This window comes from Salvelinus alpinus, chromosome 10 (genome assembly GCF_045679555.1).
Source record: "Salvelinus alpinus chromosome 10, SLU_Salpinus.1, whole genome shotgun sequence".
In the NCBI taxonomy this organism is placed as follows: domain Eukaryota; kingdom Metazoa; phylum Chordata; class Actinopteri; order Salmoniformes; family Salmonidae; genus Salvelinus; species Salvelinus alpinus.
In genome coordinates, this window is record NC_092095.1 from 4,936,935 (window position 1) to 4,962,917 (window position 25,983).

The 25,983-nt window shown below is 49.0% G+C and overlaps 1 protein-coding gene across 1 annotated transcript in view; it reads right to left on the reverse strand.

Moving 5' to 3' along the window:
* The window catches only part of LOC139531414 (tetratricopeptide repeat protein 21B-like), a 152,138-nt gene that overhangs the window by 3,139 nt on the left and 123,016 nt on the right, over positions 1 to 25,983 (reverse strand). The window contains exons 24-29 of the mRNA XM_071327863.1: positions 23,249 to 23,330; positions 21,785 to 21,935; positions 18,260 to 18,421; positions 9,802 to 10,015; positions 7,461 to 7,556; positions 6,532 to 6,660 (exon numbers count right to left, since the gene is read on the reverse strand). Coding sequence (XP_071183964.1) covers positions 6,532 to 6,660; positions 7,461 to 7,556; positions 9,802 to 10,015; positions 18,260 to 18,421; positions 21,785 to 21,935; positions 23,249 to 23,330 — 834 coding nt within the window. The remainder of the gene's footprint in view (positions 1 to 6,531; positions 6,661 to 7,460; positions 7,557 to 9,801; positions 10,016 to 18,259; positions 18,422 to 21,784; positions 21,936 to 23,248; positions 23,331 to 25,983) is intronic.

The following is a 25,983-nucleotide window of genomic DNA, read 5'->3' on the forward strand; positions in this document are numbered from 1 at the left end:
CACTACTGACTACTCACTAATACACTACTGACTACACACTAATACACTACTGTCTACACACTAATACACTACTGACTACTCACTAATACACTACTGACTACACACTAATACACTACTGTCTACACACTAATACACTACTGTACTCACTAATACACTACTGACTACTCACTAATACACTACCGTCAACACACTAATACACTACTGACTACACACTAATACACTACTGACTACTCACTAATACACTACCGTCTACACACTAATACACTACTGACTACTCACTAATACACTACCGTCTACACACTAATACACTACCGTCTACACACTAATACACTACCGTCAACACACTAATACACTACTGACTATACACTAATACACTACTGACTACTCACTAATACACTACTGTACTCACTAATACACTACTGACTACTCACTAATACACTACCGTCAACACACTAATACACTACTGACTACACACTAATACACTACTGACTACTCACTAATACACTACCGTCTACACACTAATACACTACTGACTACACACTAATACACTACTGTCTACACACTAATACACTACCGTACACACTAATACACTACCGTCAACACACTAATACACTACTGTACACACTAATACACTACTGTACTCACTAATACACTACCGTACACACTAATACACTACCGTACACACTAATACACTACCGTACACACTAATACACTACCGTACACACTAATACACTACCGTACACACTAATACACTACCGTACACACTAATACACTACCGTCTACACACTAATACACTACCGTACACACTAATACACTACCGTACACACTAATACACTACCGTACACACTAATACACTACCGTCAACACACTAATACACTACTGTACACACTAATACACTACTGTACTCACTAATACACTACCGTACACACTAATACACTACCGTACACACTAATACACTACCGTCTACACACTAATACACTACTGTACTCACTAATACACTACCGTACACACTAATACACTACCGTACACACTAATACACTACTGTACACACTAATACACTACCGTCTACACACTAATACACTACTGTACTCACTAATACACTACCGTACACACTAATACACTACCGTACACACTAATACACTACCGTCTACACACTAATACACTACTGTACTCACTAATACACTACCGTACACACTAATACACTACCGTACACACTAATACACTACTGTACACACTAATACACTACCGTCTACACACTAATACACTACTGTACTCACTAATACACTACCGTACACACTAATACACTACCGTACACACTAATACACTACTGTACACACTAATACACTACCGTCTACACACTAATACACTACTGTACTCACTAATACACTACCGTACACACTAATACACTACCGTCTACACACTAATACCCTACTGTACTCACTAACACACTACCGTCAACACACTAATACACTACTGTACACACTAATACACTACCGTCAACACACTAATACCCTACTGTACTCACTAATACACTACCGTCAACACACTAATACACTACTGTACACACTAATACACTACCGTCTACACACTAATACACTACTGACTACTCACTAATACACTACCGTCAACACACTAATACACTACTGTACACACTAATACACTACCGTCTACACACTAATACACTACTGTACACACTAATACACTACCGTCTACACACTAATACACTACTGTACACACTAATACACTACTGTCTACACACTAATACACTACCGTCTACACACTAATACACTACTGTACACACTAATACACTACTGACTACTCACTAATACACTACTGTCTACACACTAATACACTACTGACTACACACTAATACACTACTGTACACACTAATACACTGTCTACTCACTAATACACTACTGACTACACACTAATACACTACTGACTACTCACTAATACACTACCGTCTACACACTAATACACTACTGTACACACTAATACACTACTGACTACTCACGAATACACTACTGTCTACACACTAATACACTACTGTACACACTAATACACTACTGACTACTCACTAATACACTACCGTCTACACACTAATACACTACTGTACACACTAATACACTACTGACTACTCACTAATACACTACCTTCTACACACTAATACACTACTGTACACACTAATACACTACTGACTACTCACTAATACACTACCGTCTACACACTAATACACTACCGTCTACACACTAATACACTACTGTACACACTAATACACTACTGACTACTCACTAATACACTACTGTCTACACACTAATACACTACTGTACACACACTAATACACTACTGTACACACACTAATACACTACTGTACACACTAATACACTACTGACTACTCACTAATACACTACTGTCTACTCACTAATACACTACTGTACACACTAATACACTACTGACTACTCACTAATACACTACTGTACACACTAATACACTACTGACTACTCACTAATACACTACTGTCTACACACTAATACACTACTGTACACACTAATACACTACCGTCTACACACTAATACACTACTGTACACACTAATACACTACCGTCTACACACTAATACACTACTGTACACACTAATACACTACCGTCTACACACTAATACACTACTGTACACACTAATACACTACTGTCTACAAACTAATACACTACCGTCTACACACTAATACACTACTGTACACACTAATACACTACTGACTACTCACTAATACACTACTGTCTACACACTAATACACTACTGACTACACACTAATACACTACTGTACACACTAATACACTGTCTACTCACTAATACACTACTGACTACACACTAATACACTACTGACTACTCACTAATACACTACCGTCTACACACTAATACACTACTGTACACACTAATACACTACTGACTACTCACTAATACACTACCGTCTACACACTAATACACTACTGTACACACTAATACACTACTGACTACTCACTAATACACTACCGTCTACACACTAATACACTACTGTACACACTAATACACTACTGACTACTCACTAATACACTACCGTCTACACACTAATACACTACTGTACACACTAATACACTACTGACTACTCACTAATACACTACCGTCTACACACTAATACACTACTGTACACACTAATACACTACTGACTACTCACTAATACACTACCGTCTACACACTAATACACTACCGTCTACACACTAATACACTACTGTACACACTAATACACTACTGACTACTCACTAATACACTACTGTCTACACACTAATACACTACTGTACACACACTAATACACTACTGTACACACTAATACACTACTGACTACTCACTAATACACTACTGACTACTCACTAATACACTACTGTCTACTCACTAATACACTACTGTACACACTAATACACTACTGACTACTCACTAATACACTACTGTACACACTAATACACTACTGACTACTCACTAATACACTACTGTCTACACACTAATACACTACTGTCTACTCACTAATACCCTACTGTCTACACACTAATACACTACTGTCTACTCACTAAAACCCTACTGTCTACTCACTAATACACTACTGTACACACTAATACACTACTGTCTACACACTAATACACTACTGTCTACTCACTAATACCCTACTGTCTACTCACTAATACCCTACTGTCTACACACTAATGTCTACACACTAATACACTACCGTCTACACACTAATACACTACCGTCTACACACTAATACACTACCGTCTACACACTAATACACTACCGTCTACACACTAATGCACTACCGTCTAATAACTAATACACTACCGTCTACACACTAATACACTACCGTCTACACACTAATGTCTACACACTAATACCCTACTGTACACACTAATACCTTACTGTCTACACATTAATACACTACTGTACTCACTAATACACTACTGTCTACACACTAATACACTACTGTCTACACACTAATACACTACCGTCTAATAACTAATACACTACCGTCTACACACTAATACACTACCGTCTACACACTAATACACTACAGTCTACACACTAATGTCTACACACTAATACCCTACTGTCTACACACTAATACACTACTGTACTCACTAATACACTACTGTCTACACACTAATACCCTACTGTCTACACACTAATACACTACTGTCTACACACTAATACACTACTGTCTACACACTAATACACTACTGTCTACACACTAATACACTACTGTACACACTAATACACTACTGTACACACTAATACACTACTGTACACACTAATACACTACTGTCTACTCACAAATACACTACTATCTACACACTAATACACTACTGTACACACTAATACACTACTCTACTCACTAATACACTACTCTACTCACTAATACACTACTCTACTCACTAATACACTACTGTCTACTCACTAATACAATACTGTACACACTAATACAATACTGTACACACTAATACACTACTCTACTCACTAATACACTACTGTCTACTCACTAATACAATACTGTACACACTAATACACTACTCTACTCACTAATACACTACTGTCTACTCACTAATACAATACTGTACACACTAATACACTACTCTACTCACTAATACACTACTGTCTACACACTAATACACTACCGTCTACTCACTAATACACTACTGTACTCACTAATACACTACTGTACTCACTAATACACTGTCTACACACTAATACCCTACTGTCTACTCACTAATACACTACTGTACACACTAATACACTGTCTACTCAGTAATACACTGTCTACTCACTAATACACTACTGTACACACTAATACACTGTCTACTCAGTAATACACTGTCTACTCACTAATACACTACTGTACACACTAATACACTGTCTACTCACTAATACACTACTGTACTCACTAATACACTACTGTACTCACTAATAGACTACTGTACTCACTAATACACCACTGTACTCACTAATACACCACTGTACTCACTAATACACTACTGTACACACTAATACACACCCGTCTACTCACTAATACACTACTGTACTCACTAATACACTACTGTACTCACTAATACACTACTGTACTCACTAATACACTACTGTACTCACTAATACACTACTGTACTCACTAATACACCACTGTACTCACTAATACACCACTGTACTCACTAATACACTACTGTCTACTCACTAATACACTGTCTACTCACTAATACACTGTCTACACACTAATACCCTACTGTCTACTCACTAATACACTACTGTACACACTAATACACTGTCTACTCACTAATACACTACTGTACTCACTAATACACTACTGTACACACTAATACACTTCCGTCTACTCACTAATACACTACTGTACTCACTAATACACTACTGTACACACTAATACACTACCGTCTACTCTAATACACCACCGTCTACTCACTAATACACTACTGTACACACTAATACACTACTGTACTCACTAATACACTACTGTACACACTAATGCACTACTGTACACACTAATACACTACTGTCTCCACACTAATGTCTACACACTAATACACTACTGTCTACACACTAATACACTACTGTACTCACTAATACACTACTGTACACACTAATACACTACTGTCTACACACTAATACACTACTGTCTACACACTAATACCCTACTGTCTACACACTAATACACTACTGTCTACACACTAATACACTACTGTACACACTAATACACTACTGTACTCACTAATACACTACTGTACTCACTAATACACTACTGTACACACTAATACACTACTGTACACACTAATACACTACTATACACACTATTACACTACTGTCTAATAACTAATACACTACTGTACACACTAATACACTACGGTACACACTAATACACTACTGTACTCACTAATACACTACTGTACTCACTAATACACTACTGTACACACTAATACACTACTGTACACACTAATACACTACTGTCTAATAACTAATACACTACTGTACACACAAATACACTACTGTCTACACACTAATACACTACTGTCTACACACTAATACCCTACTGTACACACTAATACCCTACTGTACACACTAATACCCTACTGTACACACTAATAATCTACACACTAATACCCGACTGTACACACTAATAACCTACTGTACACACTAACACACTACTGTACACACTAATACCCTACTGTACACACTAATACCCTACTGTACACACTAATACCATACAGCTCATCCTACACTGACACCTCAGACTCTGCTGGCTGGCTGGCTGTCTGTGTGTTTGTCTCCGTCCGTCCATCTGTCTCTGTCTCTCTCTCTGTGTGTGTGTGTGTGTGTGTGTGTATATGTGTGTGTGTGTATATGTATGTGTGTGTGTGTGTGTGTGTGTGTGTGTGTGTGTGTGTGTGTGTGTATATGTATGTGTGTGTGTGTGTGTGTGTGTGTGTGTGTGTGTGTGTGTGTGTGTGTGTACCTGGTTGTATTTAATACAACGTTGCAGTAGGTCACAGGCGATATCATACTTCCCCGACTTGATGTAAACATCAGCTAGAAGCAACCAGGCTGTCTCCAGGGACTCTGACAGCTCCCAGCTCCACTCCACCTGTACAATAACCATTTATAATACTGTCTCCAGGGACTCTGTTCTAGGCCCTCCGGAGTCCTCCAGGGACTCTGTTCTAGGCCCTCTGGAGTCCTCCAGGGACTCTGTTCTAGGCCCTCTGGAGTCCTCCAGGGACTCTGTTCTAGGCCCTCCGGAGTCCCCCAGGGACTCTGTTCTAGGCCCTCTGGAGTCCTCCAGGGACTCTGTTCTAGGCCCTCTGGAGTCCTCCAGGGACTCTGTTCTAGGCCCTCCGGAGTCCTCCAGGGACTCTGTTCTAGGCCCTCTGGAGTCCTCCAGGGACTCTGTTCTAGGCCCTCTGGAGTCCTCCAGGGACTCTGTTCTACGCCCTCCGGAGTCCTCCAGGGACTCTGTTCTAGGCCCTCTGGAGTCCTTCAGGGCTCTGTTCTAGGCCCTCTGGAGTCCTCCAGGGACTCTGTTCTAGGCCCTCTGGAGTCCTCCAGGGACTCTGTTCTAGGCCCTCTGGAGTCCTCCAGGGACTCTGTTCTAGGCCCTCTGGAGTCCTTCAGGGCTCTGTTCTAGGCCCTCTGGAGTCCTTCAGGGCTCTGTTCTACGCTCTCTGGAGTCCTCCAGGGACTCTGTTCTAGACCCTCTGGAGTACTTCAGGGCTCTGTTCTAGGCCCTCTGGAGTCCTCCAGGGCTCTGTTCTAGGCCCTCTGGAGTCTTCCAGGGACTCTGTTCTAGGCCCTCTCCTCTCCTCTGACTGTCTCTCTAGAGATGAGTGTCTGCTAAGCTACAGGACCAACATGTAAATCTACAACAGTCCTAGTAAAAAAGTATACCTTGGTGAGCCTCTTGAGCTGGTTCCTGGCCCGAGGAGTTTGTTTTAGCAGCATGAAGGCCTGGCCCATCGCCAGCAGGTAGGGAACGTTGTTCACCTGGGGTGAAGGTACAGGATAAGGAGGAGGTGAAGGTACAGGAGGAGGAGGAGAAGGAGAAAGAGGAAACCCTACCTTAGTAGAGGCCAGCTCAGTGAAGGGGGTCCTACCTGAGTAGAGGCCAGCTCAGTGAAGGGGTCCTACCTTAGTAGAGGCCAGCTCAGTGAAGGGGGTCCTACCTTAGTAGAGGACAGTTCAGTGAAAGGGGGCCCTACCTTAGTAGAGGCCAGCTCAGTGAAGGGGGCCCTACCTTAGTAGAGGCCAGCTCAGTGAAGGGGGTCCTACCTGAGTAGAGGCCAGCTCAGTGAAGGGGGTCCTACCTGAGTAGAGGCCAGCTCAGTGAAGGGGCCCTTACCTTAGTAGAGGCCAGCTCAGTGAAGGGGGTCCTACCTGAGTAGAGGCCAGCTCAGTGAAGGGGGTCCTACCTTAGTAGAGGCCAGCTCAGTGAAGGGGGTCCTACCTGAGTAGAGGCCAGCTCAGTGAAGGGGGCCCTACCTGAGTAGAGGCCAGCTCAGTGAAGGGGGCCCTACCTGAGTAGAGGCCAGCTCAGTGAAGGGTTCCTTACCTTAGTAGAGGCCAGCTCAGTGAAGGGTTCCTTACCTTAGTAGAGGCCAGCTCAGTGAAGGGGGCCCTACCTTAGTAGAGGCCAGCTCAGTGAAGGGGGCCCTACCTGAGTAGAGGCCAGCTCAGTGAAGGGGGCCCTACCTGAGTAGAGGCCAGCTCAGTGAAGGGGGCCCTACCTGAGTAGAGGCCAGCTCAGTGAAGGGGGCCCTACCTGAGTAGAGGCCAGCTCAGTGAAGGGGGTCCTACCTGAGTAGAGGCCAGCTCAGTGAAGGGTTCCTTACCTTAGTAGAGGCCAGCTCAGTGAAGGGGGTCCTACCTGAGTAGAGGCCAGCTCAGTGAAGGGGGTCCTACCTGAGTAGAGCCCAGCTCAGTGAAGGGGGTCCTACCTGAGTAGAGGCCAGCTCAGTGAAGGGGCCCTTACCTTAGTAGAGGCCAGCTCAGTGAAGGGGGTCCTACCTGAGTAGAGGCCAGCTCAGTGAAGGGGCCCTTACCTGAGTAGAGGCCAGCTCAGTGAAGAGGGTCCTACCTGAGTAGAGGCCAGCTCAATGAAGGGTTCCTTACCTTAGTAGAGGCCAGCTCAGTGAAGGGGGCCCTACCTGAGTAGAGGCCAGCTCAGTGAAGGGGGCCCTACCTGAGTAGAGGCCAGCTCAGTGAAGGGGGCCCTACCTGAGTAGAGTCCAGCTCAGTGAAGGGTTCCTTACCTTAGTAGAGGCCAGCTCAGTGAAGGGTTCCTTACCTTAGTAGAGGCCAGCTCAGTGAAGGGGGCCCTACCTTAGTAGAGGCCAGCTCAGTGAAGGGGGTCCTACCTGAGTAGAGGCCAGCTCAGTGAAGGGGGCCCTACCTGAGTAGAGGCCAGCTCAGTGAAGGGGGCCCTACCTGAGTAGAGGCCAGCTCAGTGAAGGGGGCCCTACCTGAGTAGAGGCCAGCTCAGTGAAGGGGGTCCTACCTGAGTAGAGGCCAGCTCAGTGAAGGGTTCCTTACCTTAGTAGAGGCCAGCTCAGTGAAGGGGGTCCTACCTGAGTAGAGGCCAGCTCAGTGAAGGGGGTCCTACCTGAGTAGAGGCCAGCTCAGTGAAGGGGGTCCTACCTGAGTAGAGGCCAGCTCAGTGAAGGGGCCCTTACCTGAGTAGAGGCCAGCTCAGTGAAGAGGGTCCTACCTGAGTAGAGGCCAGCTCAGTGAAGGGTTCCTTACCTTAGTAGAGGCCAGCTCAGTGAAGGGGGCCCTACCTGAGTAGAGGCCAGCTCAGTGAAGGGGGCCCTACCTGAGTAGAGGCCAGCTCAGTGAAGGGGGCCCTACCTGAGTAGAGGCCAGCTCAGTGAAGGGGGTCCTACCTGAGTAGAGGCCAGCTCAGTGAAGGGGGCCCTACCTGAGTAGAGGCCAGCTCAGTGAAGGGGGCCCTACCTGAGTAGAGGCCAGCTCAATGAAGGGGGCTCTACCTGAGTAGAGGCCAGCTCAGTGAAGGGGGTCCTACCTGAGTAGAGGCCAGCTCAGTGAAGGGGGTCCTACCTGAGTAGAGGCCAGCTCAGTGAAGGGTTCCTTACCTTAGTAGAGGCCAGCTCAGTGAAGGGTTCCTTACCTTAGTAGAGGCCAGCTCAGTGAAGGGGGTCCTACCTGAGTAGAGGCCAGTTCAGTGAAGAGGGTCCTACCTTAGTAGAGGCCAGCTCAGTGAAGGGGTCCTTACCTTAGTAGAGGCCAGTTCAGTGAAGACCTGCAGGGCTCTCTGGATGTGTTTGGGGTCTCTGGTGGCCATGAGGCAGAGGTTGACCAGCAAGGTGATTCCGTCTGACCGCTGACCTCCTGACGACCCCTGACGTGGGCGGAACTCCTTCACCAGGTTCTGGGCCGTGGCAACGCCCACCTGCTCCCTGTGCTCAGCCCCGCCCAGCTGGCTCATACTGACCATTCAGAGAGGAGAACAGACGTCATAATTTTATATCATGTATAATTCCAGTTAGCTGAAGTATCTCATAATCAGGAACAATCAAACTAGGCAACATGGTAATGAGATGATAATGCAGGGTCTTCAAACCATTATCCTCTAAAACACTGGAGATATCTGTATACATCATAATGTCCTCTGTCATTATCCCAGACTGTCCACATTGGAGACAAAATACTGGAGTCTGTTTACATCATAATGTCCTCTGTCCCAGACTGTCCACATTGGAGACAAAATACTGGAGTCTGTATACATCATAATGTCCTCTGTCCCAGACTGTCCACATTGGAGACAAAATACTGGAGTCTGTATACATCATATAATGTCCTCTGTCCCAGACTGTCCACATTGGAGACAAAATACTGGAGTCTGTATACATCATATAATGTCCTCTGTCCCAGACTGTCCACATTGGAGACAAAATACTGGAGTCTGTATACATCATAATGTCCTCTGTCCCAGACTGTCCACATTGGAGACAAAATACTGGAGTCTGTATACATCATAATGTCCTCTGTCCCAGACTGTCCACATTGGAGACAAAATACTGGAGTCTGTATACATCATATAATGTCCTCTGTCCCAGACTGTCCACATTGGAGACAAAATACTGGAGTCTGTATACATCATAATGTCCTCTGTCCCAGACTGTCCACATTGGAGACAAAATACTGGAGTCTGTATACATCATAATGTCCTCTGTCCCAGACTGTCCACATTGGAGACAAAATACTGGAGTCTGTATACATCATAATGTCCTCTGTCCCAGACTGTCCACATTGGAGACAAAATACTGGAGTCTGTATACATCATAATGTCCTCTGTCCCAGACTGTCCACATTGGAGACAAAATACTGGAGTCTGTTTACATCATAATGTCCTCTGTCCCAGACTGTCCACATTGGAGACAAAATACTGGAGTCTGTATACATCATAATGTCCTCTGTCCCAGACTGTCCACATTGGAGACAAAATACTGGAGTCTGTATACATCATATAATGTCCTCTGTCTCAGACTGTCCACATTGGAGACAAAATACTGGAGTCTGTATACATCATATAATGTCCTCTGTCCCAGACTGTCCACATTGGAGACAAAATACTGGAGTCTGTATACATCATAATGTCCTCTGTCCCAGACTGTCCACATTGGAGACAAAATACTGGAGTCTGTATACATCATAATGTCCTCTGTCCCAGACTGTCCACATTGGAGACAAAATACTGGAGTCTGTATACATCATATAATGTCCTCTGTCCCAGACTGTCCACATTGGAGACAAAATACTGGAGTCTGTATACATCATAATGTCCTCTGTCCCAGACTGTCCACATTGGAGACAAAATACTGGAGTCTGTATACATCATAATGTCCTCTGTCCCAGACTGTCCACATTGGAGACAAAATACTGGAGTCTGTATACATCATAATGTCCTCTGTCCCAGACTGTCCACATTGGAGACAAAATACTGGAGTCTGTATACATCATAATGTCCTCTGTCCCAGACTGTCCACATTGGAGACAAAATACTGGAGTCTGTTTACATCATAATGTCCTCTGTCCCAGACTGTCCACATTGGAGACAAAATACTGGAGTCTGTATACATCATAATGTCCTCTGTCCCAGACTGTCCACATTGGAGACAAAATACTGGAGTCTGTATACATCATAAGGTCCTCTGTCCCAGACTGTCCACATTGGAGACAAAATACTGGAGTCTGTATACATCATAATGTCCTCTGTCCCAGACTGTCCACATTGGAGACAAAATACTGGAGTCTGTATACATCATAATGTCCTCTGTCCCAGACTGTCCACATTGGAGACAAAATACTGGAGTCTGTATACATCATAATGTCCTCTGTCCCAGACTGTCCACATTGGAGACAAAATACTGGAGTCTGTTTACATCATAATGTCCTCTGTCCCAGACTGTCCACATTGGAGGAGACAACATCAACTCAAATGTTATTTGTCATATGCACATGCGCCGATAAAAGTAACATGCACATGCGTAAATAAAAGTAACATTACAGTGAAATACAGCTCATTGAGTGCGGTCTTAGTGCATTCGTGTGTGGTGCCTTCAGAAATACTCATACCCCTTGACTACATTTTGTGGGTTACAGCCCGAGTTCAAAATGGATTAAATATGATTTTTTTTCTCTGCAGGGCCTCTAGTACCCCTAGAAGCCCTGCAGTACCCCTAGAAGCCCCGCCGTACCCCTAGAAGCCCCGCCGTACCCCTAGAAGCCCTGCCGTACCCCTAGAAGCCCTGCAGTACCCCTAGAAGCCCTGCAGTACCCCTAGAAGCCCTGCAGTACCCCTAGAAGCCCTGCCGTACCCCTAGAAGCCCTGCCGTACCCCTAGAAGCCCTGCCGTACCCCTAGAAGCCCTGCCGTACCCCTAGAAGCCCTGCCGTACCCCTAGAAGCCCTGCCGTACCCCTAGAAGCCCTGCCGTACCCCTAGAAGCCCTGCAGTACCCCTAGAAGCCCTGCCGTACCCCTAGAAGCCCTGCCGTACCCCTAGAAGCCCTGCCGTACCCCTAGAAGCCCTGCCGTACCCCTAGAAGCCCTGCCGTACCCCTAGAAGCCCTGCAGTACCCCTAGAAGCCCTGCAGTACCCCTAGAAGCCCTGCCGTACCCCTAGAAGCCCTGCAGTACCCCTAGAAGCCCTGCAGTACCCCTAGAAGCCCTGCAGTACCCCTAGAAGCCCCGCCGTACCCCTAGAAGCCCCGCCGTACCCCTAGAAGCCCCGCCGTACCCCTAGAAGCCCCGCCGTACCCCTAGAAGCCCCGCCGTACCCCTAGAAGCCCTGCAGTACCCCTAGAAGCCCCGCCGTACCCCTAGAAGCCCCGCCGTACCCCTAGAAGCCCCGCCGTACCCCTAGAAGCCCCGCCGTACCCCTAGAAGCCCCGCCGTACCCCTAGAAGCCCCGCCGTACCCCTAGAAGCCCCGCCGTACCCCTAGAAGCCCCGCCGTACCCCTAGAAGCCCCGCCGTACCCCTAGAAGCCCCGCCGTACCCCTAGAAGCCCTGCAGTACCCCCTAGAAGCCCTGCAGTACCCCTAGAAGCCCCGCCGTACCCCTAGAAGCCCCGCCGTACCCCTAGAAGCCCCGCCGTACCCCTAGAAGCCCCGCCGTACCCCTAGAAGCCCCGCCGTACCCCTAGAAGCCCCGCAGTACCCCTAGAAGCCCCGCAGTACCCCTAGAAGCCCCGCCGTACCCCCTAGAAGCCCTGCCGTACCCCTAGAAGCCCTGCAGTACCCCTAGAAGCCCTGCAGTACCCCTAGAAGCCCTGCCGTACCCCCTAGAAGCCCTGCCGTACCCCCTAGAAGCCCTGCCGTACCCCTAGAAGCCCCGCCGTACCCCTAGAAGCCCCGCCGTACCCCTAGAAGCCCCGCCGTACCCTTAGAAGCCCTGCAGTACCCCTAGAAGCCCCGCCGTACCCCTAGAAGCCCCGCCGTACCCCTAGAAGCCCCGCCGTACCCCTAGAAGCCCCGCCGTACCCCTAGAAGCCCCGCCGTACCCCTAGAAGCCCCGCCGTACCCCCTAGAAGCCCCGCCGTACCCCCTAGAAGCCCCGCCGTACCCCTAGAAGCCCCGCCGTACCCCTAGAAGCCCCGCCGTACCCCTAGAAGCCCCGCCGTACCCCTAGAAGCCCCGCCGTACCCCTAGAAGCCCCGCCGTACCCCTAGAAGCCCCGCCGTACCCCTAGAAGCCCCGCAGTACCCCTAGAAGCCCCGCCGTACCCTAGAAGCCCCGCCGTACCCCTAGAAGCCCCGCCGTACCCCTAGAAGCCCCGCCGTACCCCTAGAAGCCCCGCCGTACCCCTAGAAGCCCCGCCGTACCCCTAGAAGCCTTGCCGTACCCCCTAGAAGCCCTGCAGTACCCCTAGAAGCCCTGCAGTACCCCTAGAAGCCCTGCCGTACCCCTAGAAGCCCTGCCGTACCCCCTAGAAGCCCTGCCGTACCCCTAGAAGCCCCGCCGTACCCCTAGAAGCCCCGCCGTACCCCTAGAAGCCCCGCCGTACCCCCTAGAAGCCCCGCAGTACCCCTAGAAGCCCCGCCGTACCCCTAGAAGCCCCGCCGTACCCCTAGAAGCCCTGCAGTACCCCTAGAAGCCCTGCAGTACCCCTAGAAGCCCTGCCGTACCCCTAGAAGCCCTGCCGTACCCCTAGAAGCCCTGCCGTACCCCTAGAAGCCCTGCCGTACCCCTAGAAGCCCTGCCGTACCCCTAGAAGCCCCGCCGTACCCCTAGAAGCCCCGCCGTACCCCTAGAAGCCCCGCCGTACCCCTAGAAGCCCCGCCGTACCCCTAGAAGCCCCGCCGTACCCCTAGAAGCCCCGCCGTACCCCTAGAAGCCCCGCCGTACCCCTAGAAGCCCTGCAGTACCCCTAGAAGCCCTGCCGTACCCCTAGAAGCCCTGCCGTACCCCTAGAAGCCCTGCCGTACCCCTAGAAGCCCTGCCGTACCCTTAGAAGCCCTGCAGTACCCCTAGAAGCCCTGCCGTACCCCTAGAAGCCCTGCAGTACCCCTAGAAGCCCTGCCGTACCCCTAGAAGCCCTGCCGTACCCCTAGAAGCCCTGCAGTACCCCTAGAAGCCCTGCAGTAACCCTAGAAGCCCTGCAGTACCCCTAGAAGCCCTGCCGTACCCCCTAGAAGCCCTGCAGTACCCCTAGAAGCCCCGCCGTACACCTAGAAGCCCCGCCGTACCCCTAGAAGCCCCGCAGTACCCCCTAGAAGCCCTGCAGTACCCCTAGAAGCCCCGCCGTACCCCTAGAAGCCCCGCCGTACCCCTAGAAGCCCCGCCGTACCCCTAGAAGCCCCGCAGTACCCCTAGAAGCCCTGCAGTACCCCTAGAAGCCCTGCCGTACCCCTAGAAGCCCTGCCGTACCCCTAGAAGCCCTGCCGTACCCCCTAGAAGCCCTGACGTACCCCCTAGAAGCCTTGCCGTACCCCCTAGAAGCCCTGCCGTACCCCTAGAAGCCCTGCAGTACCCCTAGAAGCCCTGCCGTACCCCTAGAAGCCCTGCCGTACCCCTAGAAGCCCTGCCGTACCCCTAGAAGCCCTGCAGTACCCCTAGAAGCCCTGCCGTACCCCTAGAAGCCCTGCCGTACCCCTAGAAGCCCTGCCGTACCCCTAGAAGCCCTGCAGTACCCCTAGAAGCCCTGCAGTACCCCTAGAAGCCCTGCCGTACCCCTAGAAGCCCTGCCGTACTCCTAGAAGCCCTGCAGTACCCCTAGAAGCCCTGCAGTACCCCTAGAAGCCCTGCCGTACCCCCTAGAAGCCCTGCCGTACCCCTAGAAGCCCTGCCGTACCCCTAGAAGCCCTGCCGTACCCCTAGAAGCCCTGCAGTACCCCTAGAAGCCCTGCAGTACCCCTAGAAGCCCTGCAGTACCCCTAGAAGCCCTGCCGTACCCCTAGAAGCCCTGCAGTACCCCTAGAAGCCCTGCCGTACCCCTAGAAGCCCTGCCGTACCCCTAGAAGCCCTGCCGTACCCCTAGAAGCCCTGCCGTACCCCTAGAAGCCCTGCCGTACCCTTAGAAGCCCTGCAGTACCCCTAGAAGCCCTGCCGTACCCCTAGAAGCCCTGCAGTACCCCTAGAAGCCCTGCCGTACCCCTAGAAGCCCTGCCGTACCCCTAGAAGCCCTGCCGTACCCCTAGAAGCCCTGCAGTACCCCTAGAAGCCCTGCAGTACCCCTAGAAGCCCTGCAGTACCCCTAGAAGCCCTGCAGTACCCCTAGAAGCCCTGCAGTACCCCTAGAAGCCCTGCCGTACCCCCTAGAAGCCCTGCAGTACCCCTAGAAGCCCCGCCGTACACCTAGAAGCCCCGCCGTACCCCTAGAAGCCCTGCAGTACCCCCTAGAAGCCCCGCAGTACCCCTAGAAGCCCCGCCGTACCCCTAGAAGCCCTGCCGTACCCCTAGAAGCCCTGCAGTACCCCTAGAAGCCCTGCAGTACCCCTAGAAGCCCTGTAGTACCCCTAGAAGCCCTGCCGTACCCCTAGAAGCCCTGCCGTACCCCTAGAAGCCCTGCCGTACCCCCTAGAAGCCCTGACGTACCCCCTAGAAGCCTTGCCGTACCCCCTAGAAGCCCTGCAGTACCCCTAGAAGCCCTGCAGTACCCCTAGAAGCCCTGCCGTACCCCTAGAAGCCCTGCCGTACCCCTAGAAGCCCTGCAGTACCCCTAGAAGCCCTGCAGTACCCCTAGAAGCCCTGCCGTACCCCTAGAAGCCCTGCCGTACCCCTAGAAGCCCTGCAGTACCCCTAGAAGCCCTGCCGTACCCCCTAGAAGCCCTGCCGTACCCCTAGAAGCCCTGCCGTACCCCTAGAAGCCCTGCAGTACCCCTAGAAGCCCTGCAGTACCCCTAGAAGCCCTGCAGTACCCCTAGAAGCCCTGCAGTACCCCTAGAAGCCCTGCCGTACCCCTAGAAGCCCTGCCGTACCCCCTAGAAGCCCTGCAGTACCCCTAGAAGCCCCGCCGTACCCCTAGAAGCCCCGCCGTACCCCTAGAAGCCCTGCAGTACCCCCTAGAAGCCCTGCAGTACCCCTAGAAGCCCCGCCGTACCCCTAGAAGCCCTGCCGTACCCCTAGAAGCCCTGCAGTACCCCTAGAAGCCCTGCAGTACCCCTGGAAGCCCTGCAGTACCCCTAGAAGCCCTGCCGTACCCCTAGAAGCCCTGCCGTACCCCTAGAAGCCCTGCCGTACCCCCTAGAAGCCCTGACGTACCCCCTAGAAGCCTTGCCGTACCCCCTAGAAGCCCTGCAGTACCCCTAGAAGCCCTGCAGTACCCCTAGAAGCCCTGCCGTACCCCTAGAAGCCCTGCCGTACCCCTAGAAGCCCTGCCGTACCCCTAGAAGCCCTGCCGTACCCCTAGAAGCCCTGCCGTACCCCTAGAAGCCCTGCCGTACCCCTAGAAGCCCTGCCGTACCCCTAGAAGCCCTGCAGTACCCCTAGAAGCCCTGCCGTACCCCCTAGAAGCCCTGCCGTACCCCTAGAAGCCCTGCCGTACCCCTAGAAGCCCTGCCGTACCCCTAGAAGCCCTGCCGTACCCCCTAGAAGCCCTGACGTACCCCCTAGAAGCCTTGCCGTACCCCCTAGAAGCCCTGCAGTACCCCTAGAAGCCCTGCAGTACCCCTAGAAGCCCTGCCGTACCCCTAGAAGCCCTGCCGTACCCCTAGAAGCCCTGCAGTACCCCTAGAAGCCCTGCAGTACCCCTAGAAGCCCTGCCGTACCCCTAGAAGCCCTGCCGTACCCCTAGAAGCCCTGCCGTACCCCTAGAAGCCCTGCAGTACCCCTAGAAGCCCTGCCGTACCCCCTAGAAGCCCTGCCGTACCCCTAGAAGCCCTGCCGTACCCCTAGAAGCCCTGCCGTACCCCTAGAAGCCCTGCAGTACCCCTAGAAGCCCTGCAGTACCCCTAGAAGCCCTGCAGTACCCCTAGAAGCCCTGCCGTACCCCTAGAAGCCCTGCAGTACCCCCTAGAAGCCCTGCCGTACCCCTAGAAGCCCTGCAGTACCCCTAGAAGCCCTGCAGTACCCCTAGAAGCCCTGCAGTACCCCTAGAAGCCCTGCCGTACCCCTTAGAAGCCCTGCCGTACCCCTAGAAGCCCTGCCGTACCCCTAGAAGCCCTGCAGTACCCCTAGAAGCCCTGCCGTACCCCTTAGAAGCCCTGCAGTACCCCTAGAAGCCCTGCAGTACCCCTAGAAGCCCTGCCGTACCCCTAGAAGCCCTGCCGTACCCCTAGAAGCCCTGCAGTACCCCTAGAAGCCCTGCAGTACCCCTAGAAGCCCTGCCGTACCCCTAGAAGCCCTGCAGTACCCCTAGAAGCCCTGCAGTACCCCTAGAAGCCCTGCAGTACCCCTAGAAGCCCTGCCGTACCCCTAGAAGCCCTGCAGTACCCCTAGAAGCCCTGCCGTACCCCTAGAAGCCCTGCCGTACCCCTAGAAGCCCTGCAGTACCCCTAGAAGACCTGCAGTACCCCTAGAAGCCCTGCAGTACCCCTAGAAGCCCTGCAGTACCCCTAGAAGCCCTGCAGTACCCCTAGAAGCCCTGCCGTACCCCTAGAAGCCCTGCCGTACCCCTAGAAGCCCTGCAGTACCCCTAGAAGCCCTGCCGTACCCCTAGAAGCCCTGCAGTACCCCTAGAAGCCCTGCAGTACCCCTAGAAGCCCTGCCGTACCCCTAGAAGCCCTGCAGTACCTCCACTCCTCCTGTGGTGTCTCAAACACCTCCCCTCCCATGACCTCGTTGTCTGGGTTGAGACAGATGCGGATCATGAGCTCCAAAGCCTGATCTCCCCACTCGTTGTCCCGCCGGGCCTTGTTCAGATGGAACAGAGCCTCACTCACCCTGTACACATGCCTGGAAGGAGAAGAGTTAGAGTTATCTTAGAACCATATCTTATTCTGTCTGCCAGGGGTTCTATACAGCTAGAGACTAGACACTCCCTATACAGCTAGTTCTATACAGCTAGAGACTAGACACTCACTATACAGCTAGAGACTAGACACTCACTATACAGCTAGAGACTAGACACTCACTATACAGCTAGAGACTAGACACTCACTATACAGCTAGTTCTATACAGCTAGAGACTAGACACTCACTATACAGCTAGAGACTAGACACTCACTATACAGCTCGAGACTAGACACTCACTATACAGCTAGAGACTAGACACTCACTATACAGCTAGAGACTAGACACTCACTATACAGCTAGTTCTATACAGCTAGAAAATAGACACTCCCTATACAGCTAGAGACTAGACACTCACTATACAGCTAGAGACTAGACACTCACTATACAGCTAGAGACTAGACACTCACTATACAGCTAGAGTCTAGACATTCACTATACAGCTAGAGACTAGACACTCACTATACAGCTAGAGACTAGACACTCACTATACAGCTAGAGACTAGACACTCACTATACAGCTAGTTCTATACTGCTAGAGACTAGACACTCACTATACAGCTAGAGACTAGACACTCACTATACAGCTAGAGACTAGACACTCACTATACAGCTAGAGACTAGACACTCACTATACAGCTAGAGACTAGACACTCCCTATACAGCTAGTTCTATACAGCTAGAGACTAGACACTCACTATACAGCTAGAGACTAGACACTCACTATACAGCTAGAGACTAGACACTCACTATACAGCTAGAGACTAGACACTCACTATACAGCTAGTTCTATACAGCTAGAGACTAGACACTCACTATACAGCTAGAGACTAGACACTCACTATACAGCTCGAGACTAGACACTCACTATACAGCTAGAGACTAGACACTCACTATACAGCTAGAGACTAGACACTCACTATACAGCTAGTTCTATACAGCTAGAAAATAGACACTCCCTATACAGCTAGAGACTAGACACTCACTATACAGCTAGAGACTAGACACTCACTATACAGCTAGAGACTAGACACTCACTATACAGCTAGAGTCTAGACATTCACTATACAGCTAGAGACTAGACACTCACTATACAGCTAGAGACTAGACACTCACTATACAGCTAGAGACTAGACACTCACTATACAGCTAGTTCTATACTGCTAGAGACTAGACACTCACTATACAGCTAGAGACTAGACACTCACTATACAGCTAGAGACTAGACACTCACTATACAGCTAGAGACTAGACACTCACTATACAGCTAGAGACTAGACACTCACTATACAGCTAGAGACTAGACACTCACAATACAGCTAGAGACTAGACACTCACTATACAGCTAGTTCTATACAGCTAGAGACTAGACACTCACTATACAGCTAGAGACTAGACACTCACTATACAGCTAGAGACTAGACACTCACTATACAGCTAGAGACTAGACACTCACTATACAGCTAGAGACTAGACACTCACAATACAGCTAGAGACTAGACAGTCACTATACAGCTAGTTCTATACAGCTAGAGACTAGACACTCACTATACAGCTAGAGACTAGACACTCACTATACAGCTAGAGACTAGACACTCACTATACAGCTAGAGACTAGACACTCACTATACAGCTAGAGACTAGACACTCACTATACAGCTAGAGACTAGACACTCACTATACAGCTAGTTCTATACAGCTAGAAAATAGACACTCCCTATACAGCTAGAGACTAGACACTCACTATACAGCTAGTTCTATACAGCTAGAAAATAGACACTCCCTATACAGCTAGAGACTAGACACTCACTATACAGCTAGTTCTATACAGCTAGAAAATAGACACTCCCTATACAGCTAGAGACTAGACACTCACTATACAGCTAGTTCTATACAGCTAGAAATTGACACTCCCTATACAGCTAGAGACTAGACACTCACTATACAGCTAGTTCTATACAGCTAGAGAATAGACACTCCCTATACAGCTAGAGACTAGACACTCACTATACAGCTAGTTCTATACAGCTAGAAAATAGACACTCCCTATACAGCTAGAGACTAGACACTCACTATACAGCTAGAGACTAGACACTCACTATACAGCTAGAGACTAGACACTCACTCTTTACAGTAGTTGTTGTATTAGGTCTTTACAGTAGTTGTTGTATTAGGTCTTTACAGTAGTTGTTGTATTAGGTCTTTACAGTAGTTGTTGTATTAGGTCTTTACAGTAGTTGTTGTATTAGACACTCACCAGTAGTAAAGGCCTTTACAGTAGTTGTTGTATTAGGTCTTTACAGTAGTTGTTGTATTAGGTCTTTACAGTAGTTGTTGTATTAGGTCTTTACAGTAGTTGTTGTATTAGACACTCACCAGTAGTAAAGGCCTTTACAGTAGTTGTTGTATTAGGTCTTTACAGTAGTTGTTGTATTAGGTCTTTACAGTAGTTGTTGTATTAGGTCTTTACAGTAGTTGTTGTATTAGGTCTTTACAGTAGTTGTTGTATTAGGTCTTTACAGTAGTTGTTGTATTAGGCCTTTACAGTAGTTGTTGTATTAGGTCTTTACAGTAGTTGTTGTATTAGGTCTTTACAGTAGTTGTTGTATTAGACACTCACCAGTAGTAAAGGTCTTTACAGTAGTTGTTGTATTAGGTCTTTACAGTAGTTGTTGTATTAGGTCTTTACAGTAGTTGTTGTATTAGGTCTTTACAGTAGTTGTTGTATTAGACACTCACCAGTAGTAAAGGTCTTTACAGTAGTTGTTGTATTAGGTCTTTACAGTAGTTGTTGTATTAGGTCTTTACAGTAGTTGTTGTATTAGGTCTTTACAGTAGTTGTTGTATTAGGTCTTTACAGTAGTTGTTGTATTAGACACTCACCAGTAGTAAAGGTCTTTACAGTAGTTGTTGTATTAGGTCTTTACAGTAGTTGTTGTATTAGGTCTTTACAGTAGTTGTTGTATTAGACACTCACCAGTAGTAAAGGTCTTTACAGTAGTTGTTGTATTAGGTCTTTACAGTAGTTGTTGTATTAGGTCTTTACAGTAGTTGTTGTATTAGGTCTTTACAGTAGTTGTTGTATTAGACACTCACCAGTAGTAAAGGTCTTTACAGTAGTTGTTGTATTAGGTCTTTACAGTAGTTGTTGTATTAGGTCTTTACAGTAGTTGTTGTATTAGGTCTTTACAGTAGTTGTTGTATTAGGTCTTTACAGTAGTTGTTGTATTAGACACTCACCAGTAGTAAAGGCCTTTACAGTAGTTGTTGTATTAGGTCTTTACAGTAGTTGTTTGAGACACTCACCAGTAGTAAAGGCCTTTACAGTAGTTGTATCCAGGCTCAGTGGTAGCTCCGTGGTTGTGGTGCTCACAGGCTTGAAACAGGGCCAGGGCGTCATCCAGTCTGGCTGACCGTCTCAGCACCTGGATACACTTGGCCAGGAACACGAAGTTATCTATGGGACAGTACCAACACCATTACACAGCAGTATAGACTATATGCTGCTATACATTTAACTCAAGGTCTAGATCCCTCAACTGTGGAACAGGAAGACACAGCTTTTTAAATTATTCCCCTCTAATCAGGGACTGATTTAGACCTGGGACACCAGGTGGGTGATTCCCCTCTAATCAGGGCCTGATTTAGACCTGGGACACCAGGTGGGTGATTCCCCTCTAATCAGGGACTGATTTAGACCTGGGACACCAGGTGGGTGATTCCCCTCTAATCAGGGCCTGATTTAGACCTGGGACACCAGGTGGGTGATTCCCCTCTAATCAGGGACTGATTTAGACCTGGGACACCAGGTGGGTGATTCCCCTCTAATCAGGGACTGATTTAGACCTGGTACACCAGTTGGGTGATTCTCCTCTAATCAGGGACTGATTTAGACCTGGGACACCAGGTGGGTGATTCTCCTCTAATCAGGGACTGATTTAGACCTGGGACACCAGGTGGGTGATTCCCCTCTAATCAGGGACTGATTTAGACCTGGGACACCAGGTGGGGGATTCTCCTCTAATCAGGGACTGATTTAGACCTGGGACACCAGGTGGGTGATTCCCCTCTAATCAGGGACTGATTTAGACCTGGGACACCAGGTGGGTGATTCCCCTCTAATCAGGGACTGATTTAGACCTGGGACACCAGGTGGGTGATTCCCCTCTAATCAGGGACTGATTTAGACCTGGGACACCAGGTGGGTGATTCCCCTCTAATCAGGGACTGATTTAGACCTGGGACACCAGGTGGGTGATTCCCCTCTAATCAGGGACTGATTTAGACCTGGGACACCAGGTGGGTGATTCCCCTCTAATCAGGGACTGATTTAGACCTGGGACACCAGGTGGGGGATTCCCCTCTAATCAGGGACTGTTTCAGACCTGGGACACCAGGTGGGTGATTACCCTCTAATCAGGGACTGATTTAGACCTGGGACACCAGGTGGGGGATTACCCTCTAATCAGGGCCTGATTTAGACCTGGGACACCAGGTGGGTGATTCCCCTCTAATCAGGGACTGATTTAGACCTGGGACACCTGGTGGGTACAAATAATTATCAGGTATAACAGAAAACCAGCTGTAATCTGGACCCCGTAGGGTAAGGTTTGAATACCCCTGTGTACATGGGTAAGGTACCCAGACAGGATCCCAGACAGGATCCCAGACAGGATCCCAAACAGGATCCAAATAAAGTCCAAATAAACAACATGAGACCCAATAACTTTAGTCTGTTTAAAATATAACATGTTGCTGGGCATCATGTACCTGGGCATCTGTCCATCAGTCCAAGGTATATCTCCACAGACTCATCAAACTTCTCCTCCTTCAACTTGATATCTCCGTACACCTTCATGCAGACACAGGAACATGATGATTATGTCAACCTTCCCAGTGTGCTCTAGCACGTACAAAGAGGAGAGAGGACTAAACCATTCAGGGGGGTGTTATATAGAGGAGAGAGGACTAAACCACTCAGGGGGGTGTTATATAGAGGAGAGAGGACTAAACCACTCAGGGGGGTGTTATATAGAGGACTAAACCATTCAGGGGGGTGTTATATAGAGGAGAGAGGACTAAACCACTCAGGGGGGTGTTATATAGAGGAGAGAGGACTAAACCACTCAGGGGGGTGTTATATAGAGGAGAGAGGACTAAACCACTCAGGGGGGTGTTATATAGAGGAGAGAGGACTAAACCACTCAGGGGGGTGTTATATAGAGGAGAGAGGACTAAACCATTCAGGGGGGTGTTATATAGAGGAGAGAGGACTAAACCACTCAGGGGGGTGTTATATAGAGGAGAGAGGACTAAACCATTGTGGCCTCTGGGGGATGTTAAATAGAGGAGAGAGGACTAAACCACTCAGGGGGGTGTTATATAGAGGAGAGAGGACTAAACCACTCAGGGGGGTGTTATATAGAGGAGAGAGGACTAAACCACTCAGGGGGGTGTTATATAGAGGAGAGAGGACTAAACCACTCAGGGGGGTGTTATATAGAGGAGAGAGGACTAAACCACTCAGGGGGGTGTTATATAGAGGAGAGAGGACTAAACCACTCAGGGGGGTGTTATATAGAGGAGAGTATGTCATCCAGCCCTGGAGTTTGGTATACCTCCACTGGTATGTCATCCAACCTAGAGTTTGGTATACCTCCACTGGTATGCCATCCAGCCCTGGAGTTTGGTATACCTCCACTGGTATGCCATCCAGCCCTGGAGTTTGGTATACCTCCACTGGTATGCCATCCAGCCCTGGAGTTTGGTATACCTCCACTGGTATGCCATCCAGCCCTGGAGTTTGGTATATCTCAACTGGTATGTCATCCAGCCCTGTTGTTTGGTATACCTCCACTGGTATGCCATCCAGCACTGGTGTTTGGTATACCTCCACTGGTATGTCATCCAGCCCTGGAGTTTGGTATATCTCCACTGGTATGTCATCCAGCCCTGGTTTATGGTATACCTCCACTGGTATGTCATCCAGCCCTGGAGTTTGATATACCTCCACTGGTATGCCATCCAGCACTGGTGTTTGGTATACCTCCACTGGTATGCCATCCAGCCCTGGAGTTTGGTATAGCTCCACTGGTATGCCATCCAGCCCTGGTGTTTGGTATACCTCCACTGGTATGCCATCCAGCCCTGGAGTTTGGTATACCTCCACTGGTATGCCATCCAGCCCTGGAGTTTGGTATACCTCCACTGGTATGCCATCCAGCCCTGGTGTTTGGTATACCTCCACTGGTATGCCATCCAGCCCTGGAGTTTGGTATATCTCCACTGGTATACCATCTAGCCTGGAGTTTGGTATATCTCAACTGGTATGCCATCCAGCCCTGGAGTTTGGTATACCTCCACTGGTATGCCATCCAGCCCTGGAGTTTGGTATACCTCCACTGGTATGTCATCTAGCCCTGGAGTTTGGTATACCTCCACTGGTATGCCATCCAGCCCTGGAGTTTGGTAAACCTCCACTGGTATGCCATCCAGCCCTGGAGTTTGGTATACCTCCACTGGTATGTCATCTAGCCCTGGAGTTTGGTATACCTCCACTGGTATGCCACCCAGCCCTGGAGTTTGGTAAACCTCCACTGGTATGCCATCCAACCCTGGAGTTTGGTATACCTCCACTGGTATGTCATCTAGCCCTGGAGTTTGGTATACCTCCACTGGTATGTCATCCAGCCCTGGAGTTTGGTATACCTCCACTGGTATGCCACCCAGCCCTGGAGTTTGGTATACTTCAACTGGTATGCCACCCAGCCCTGGAGTTTGGTATACTTCAACTGGTATGCCATCCAGCCCTGGTGTTTGGTAAACCTCTACTAGTATACCATCTAGCCCTGGAGTTTGGTATACCTCCACTGGTATGCCATCCAGCCCTGGAGTTTGGTATACCTCCACTGGTATGCCATCCAGCCCTGGAGTTTGGTATACCTCCACTGGTATGCCACCCAGCCCTGGAGTTTGGTATACTTCAACTGGTATGCCACCCAGCCCTGGAGTTTGGTATACCTCTACTAGTATACCATCTAGCCCTGGAGTTTGGTATATCTCCACTGGTTCGTCATCCAGCCCTGGAGCTTTCCCAGATTTAAAGGCTTTAATTGCATCAATAAGTTCCTCCTCTGTAATCTGGCCTCACATGAGTCTTTCTGTACAGCCGTTAATATTACATTATTAATAGAAAACAATCCGTACAATTAGCGTCGGTTAGAGGAGATGGAGGAGACAAACGAAAACATACACTTAAAGTACCTTGCTTCCTCTTTCAAAATATAATTTGGTGACTCCGTCATTTGTAACACGTTTGAGTAAATTATCTTTGGTAGCATTTCTATGTTGAAGATTTAAAAATAATTGTGTATTTTTCCCCAAATTCCATCCAGTTGCCACAAAGTTGGAAGCACAGAATCGTCTAGAATGTCATTGTGTGCTGTACTGTTAAGATTTCCCTTCACTGGAACTAAGGGGCCTGAACCATGAAAAACAGCCCCAGA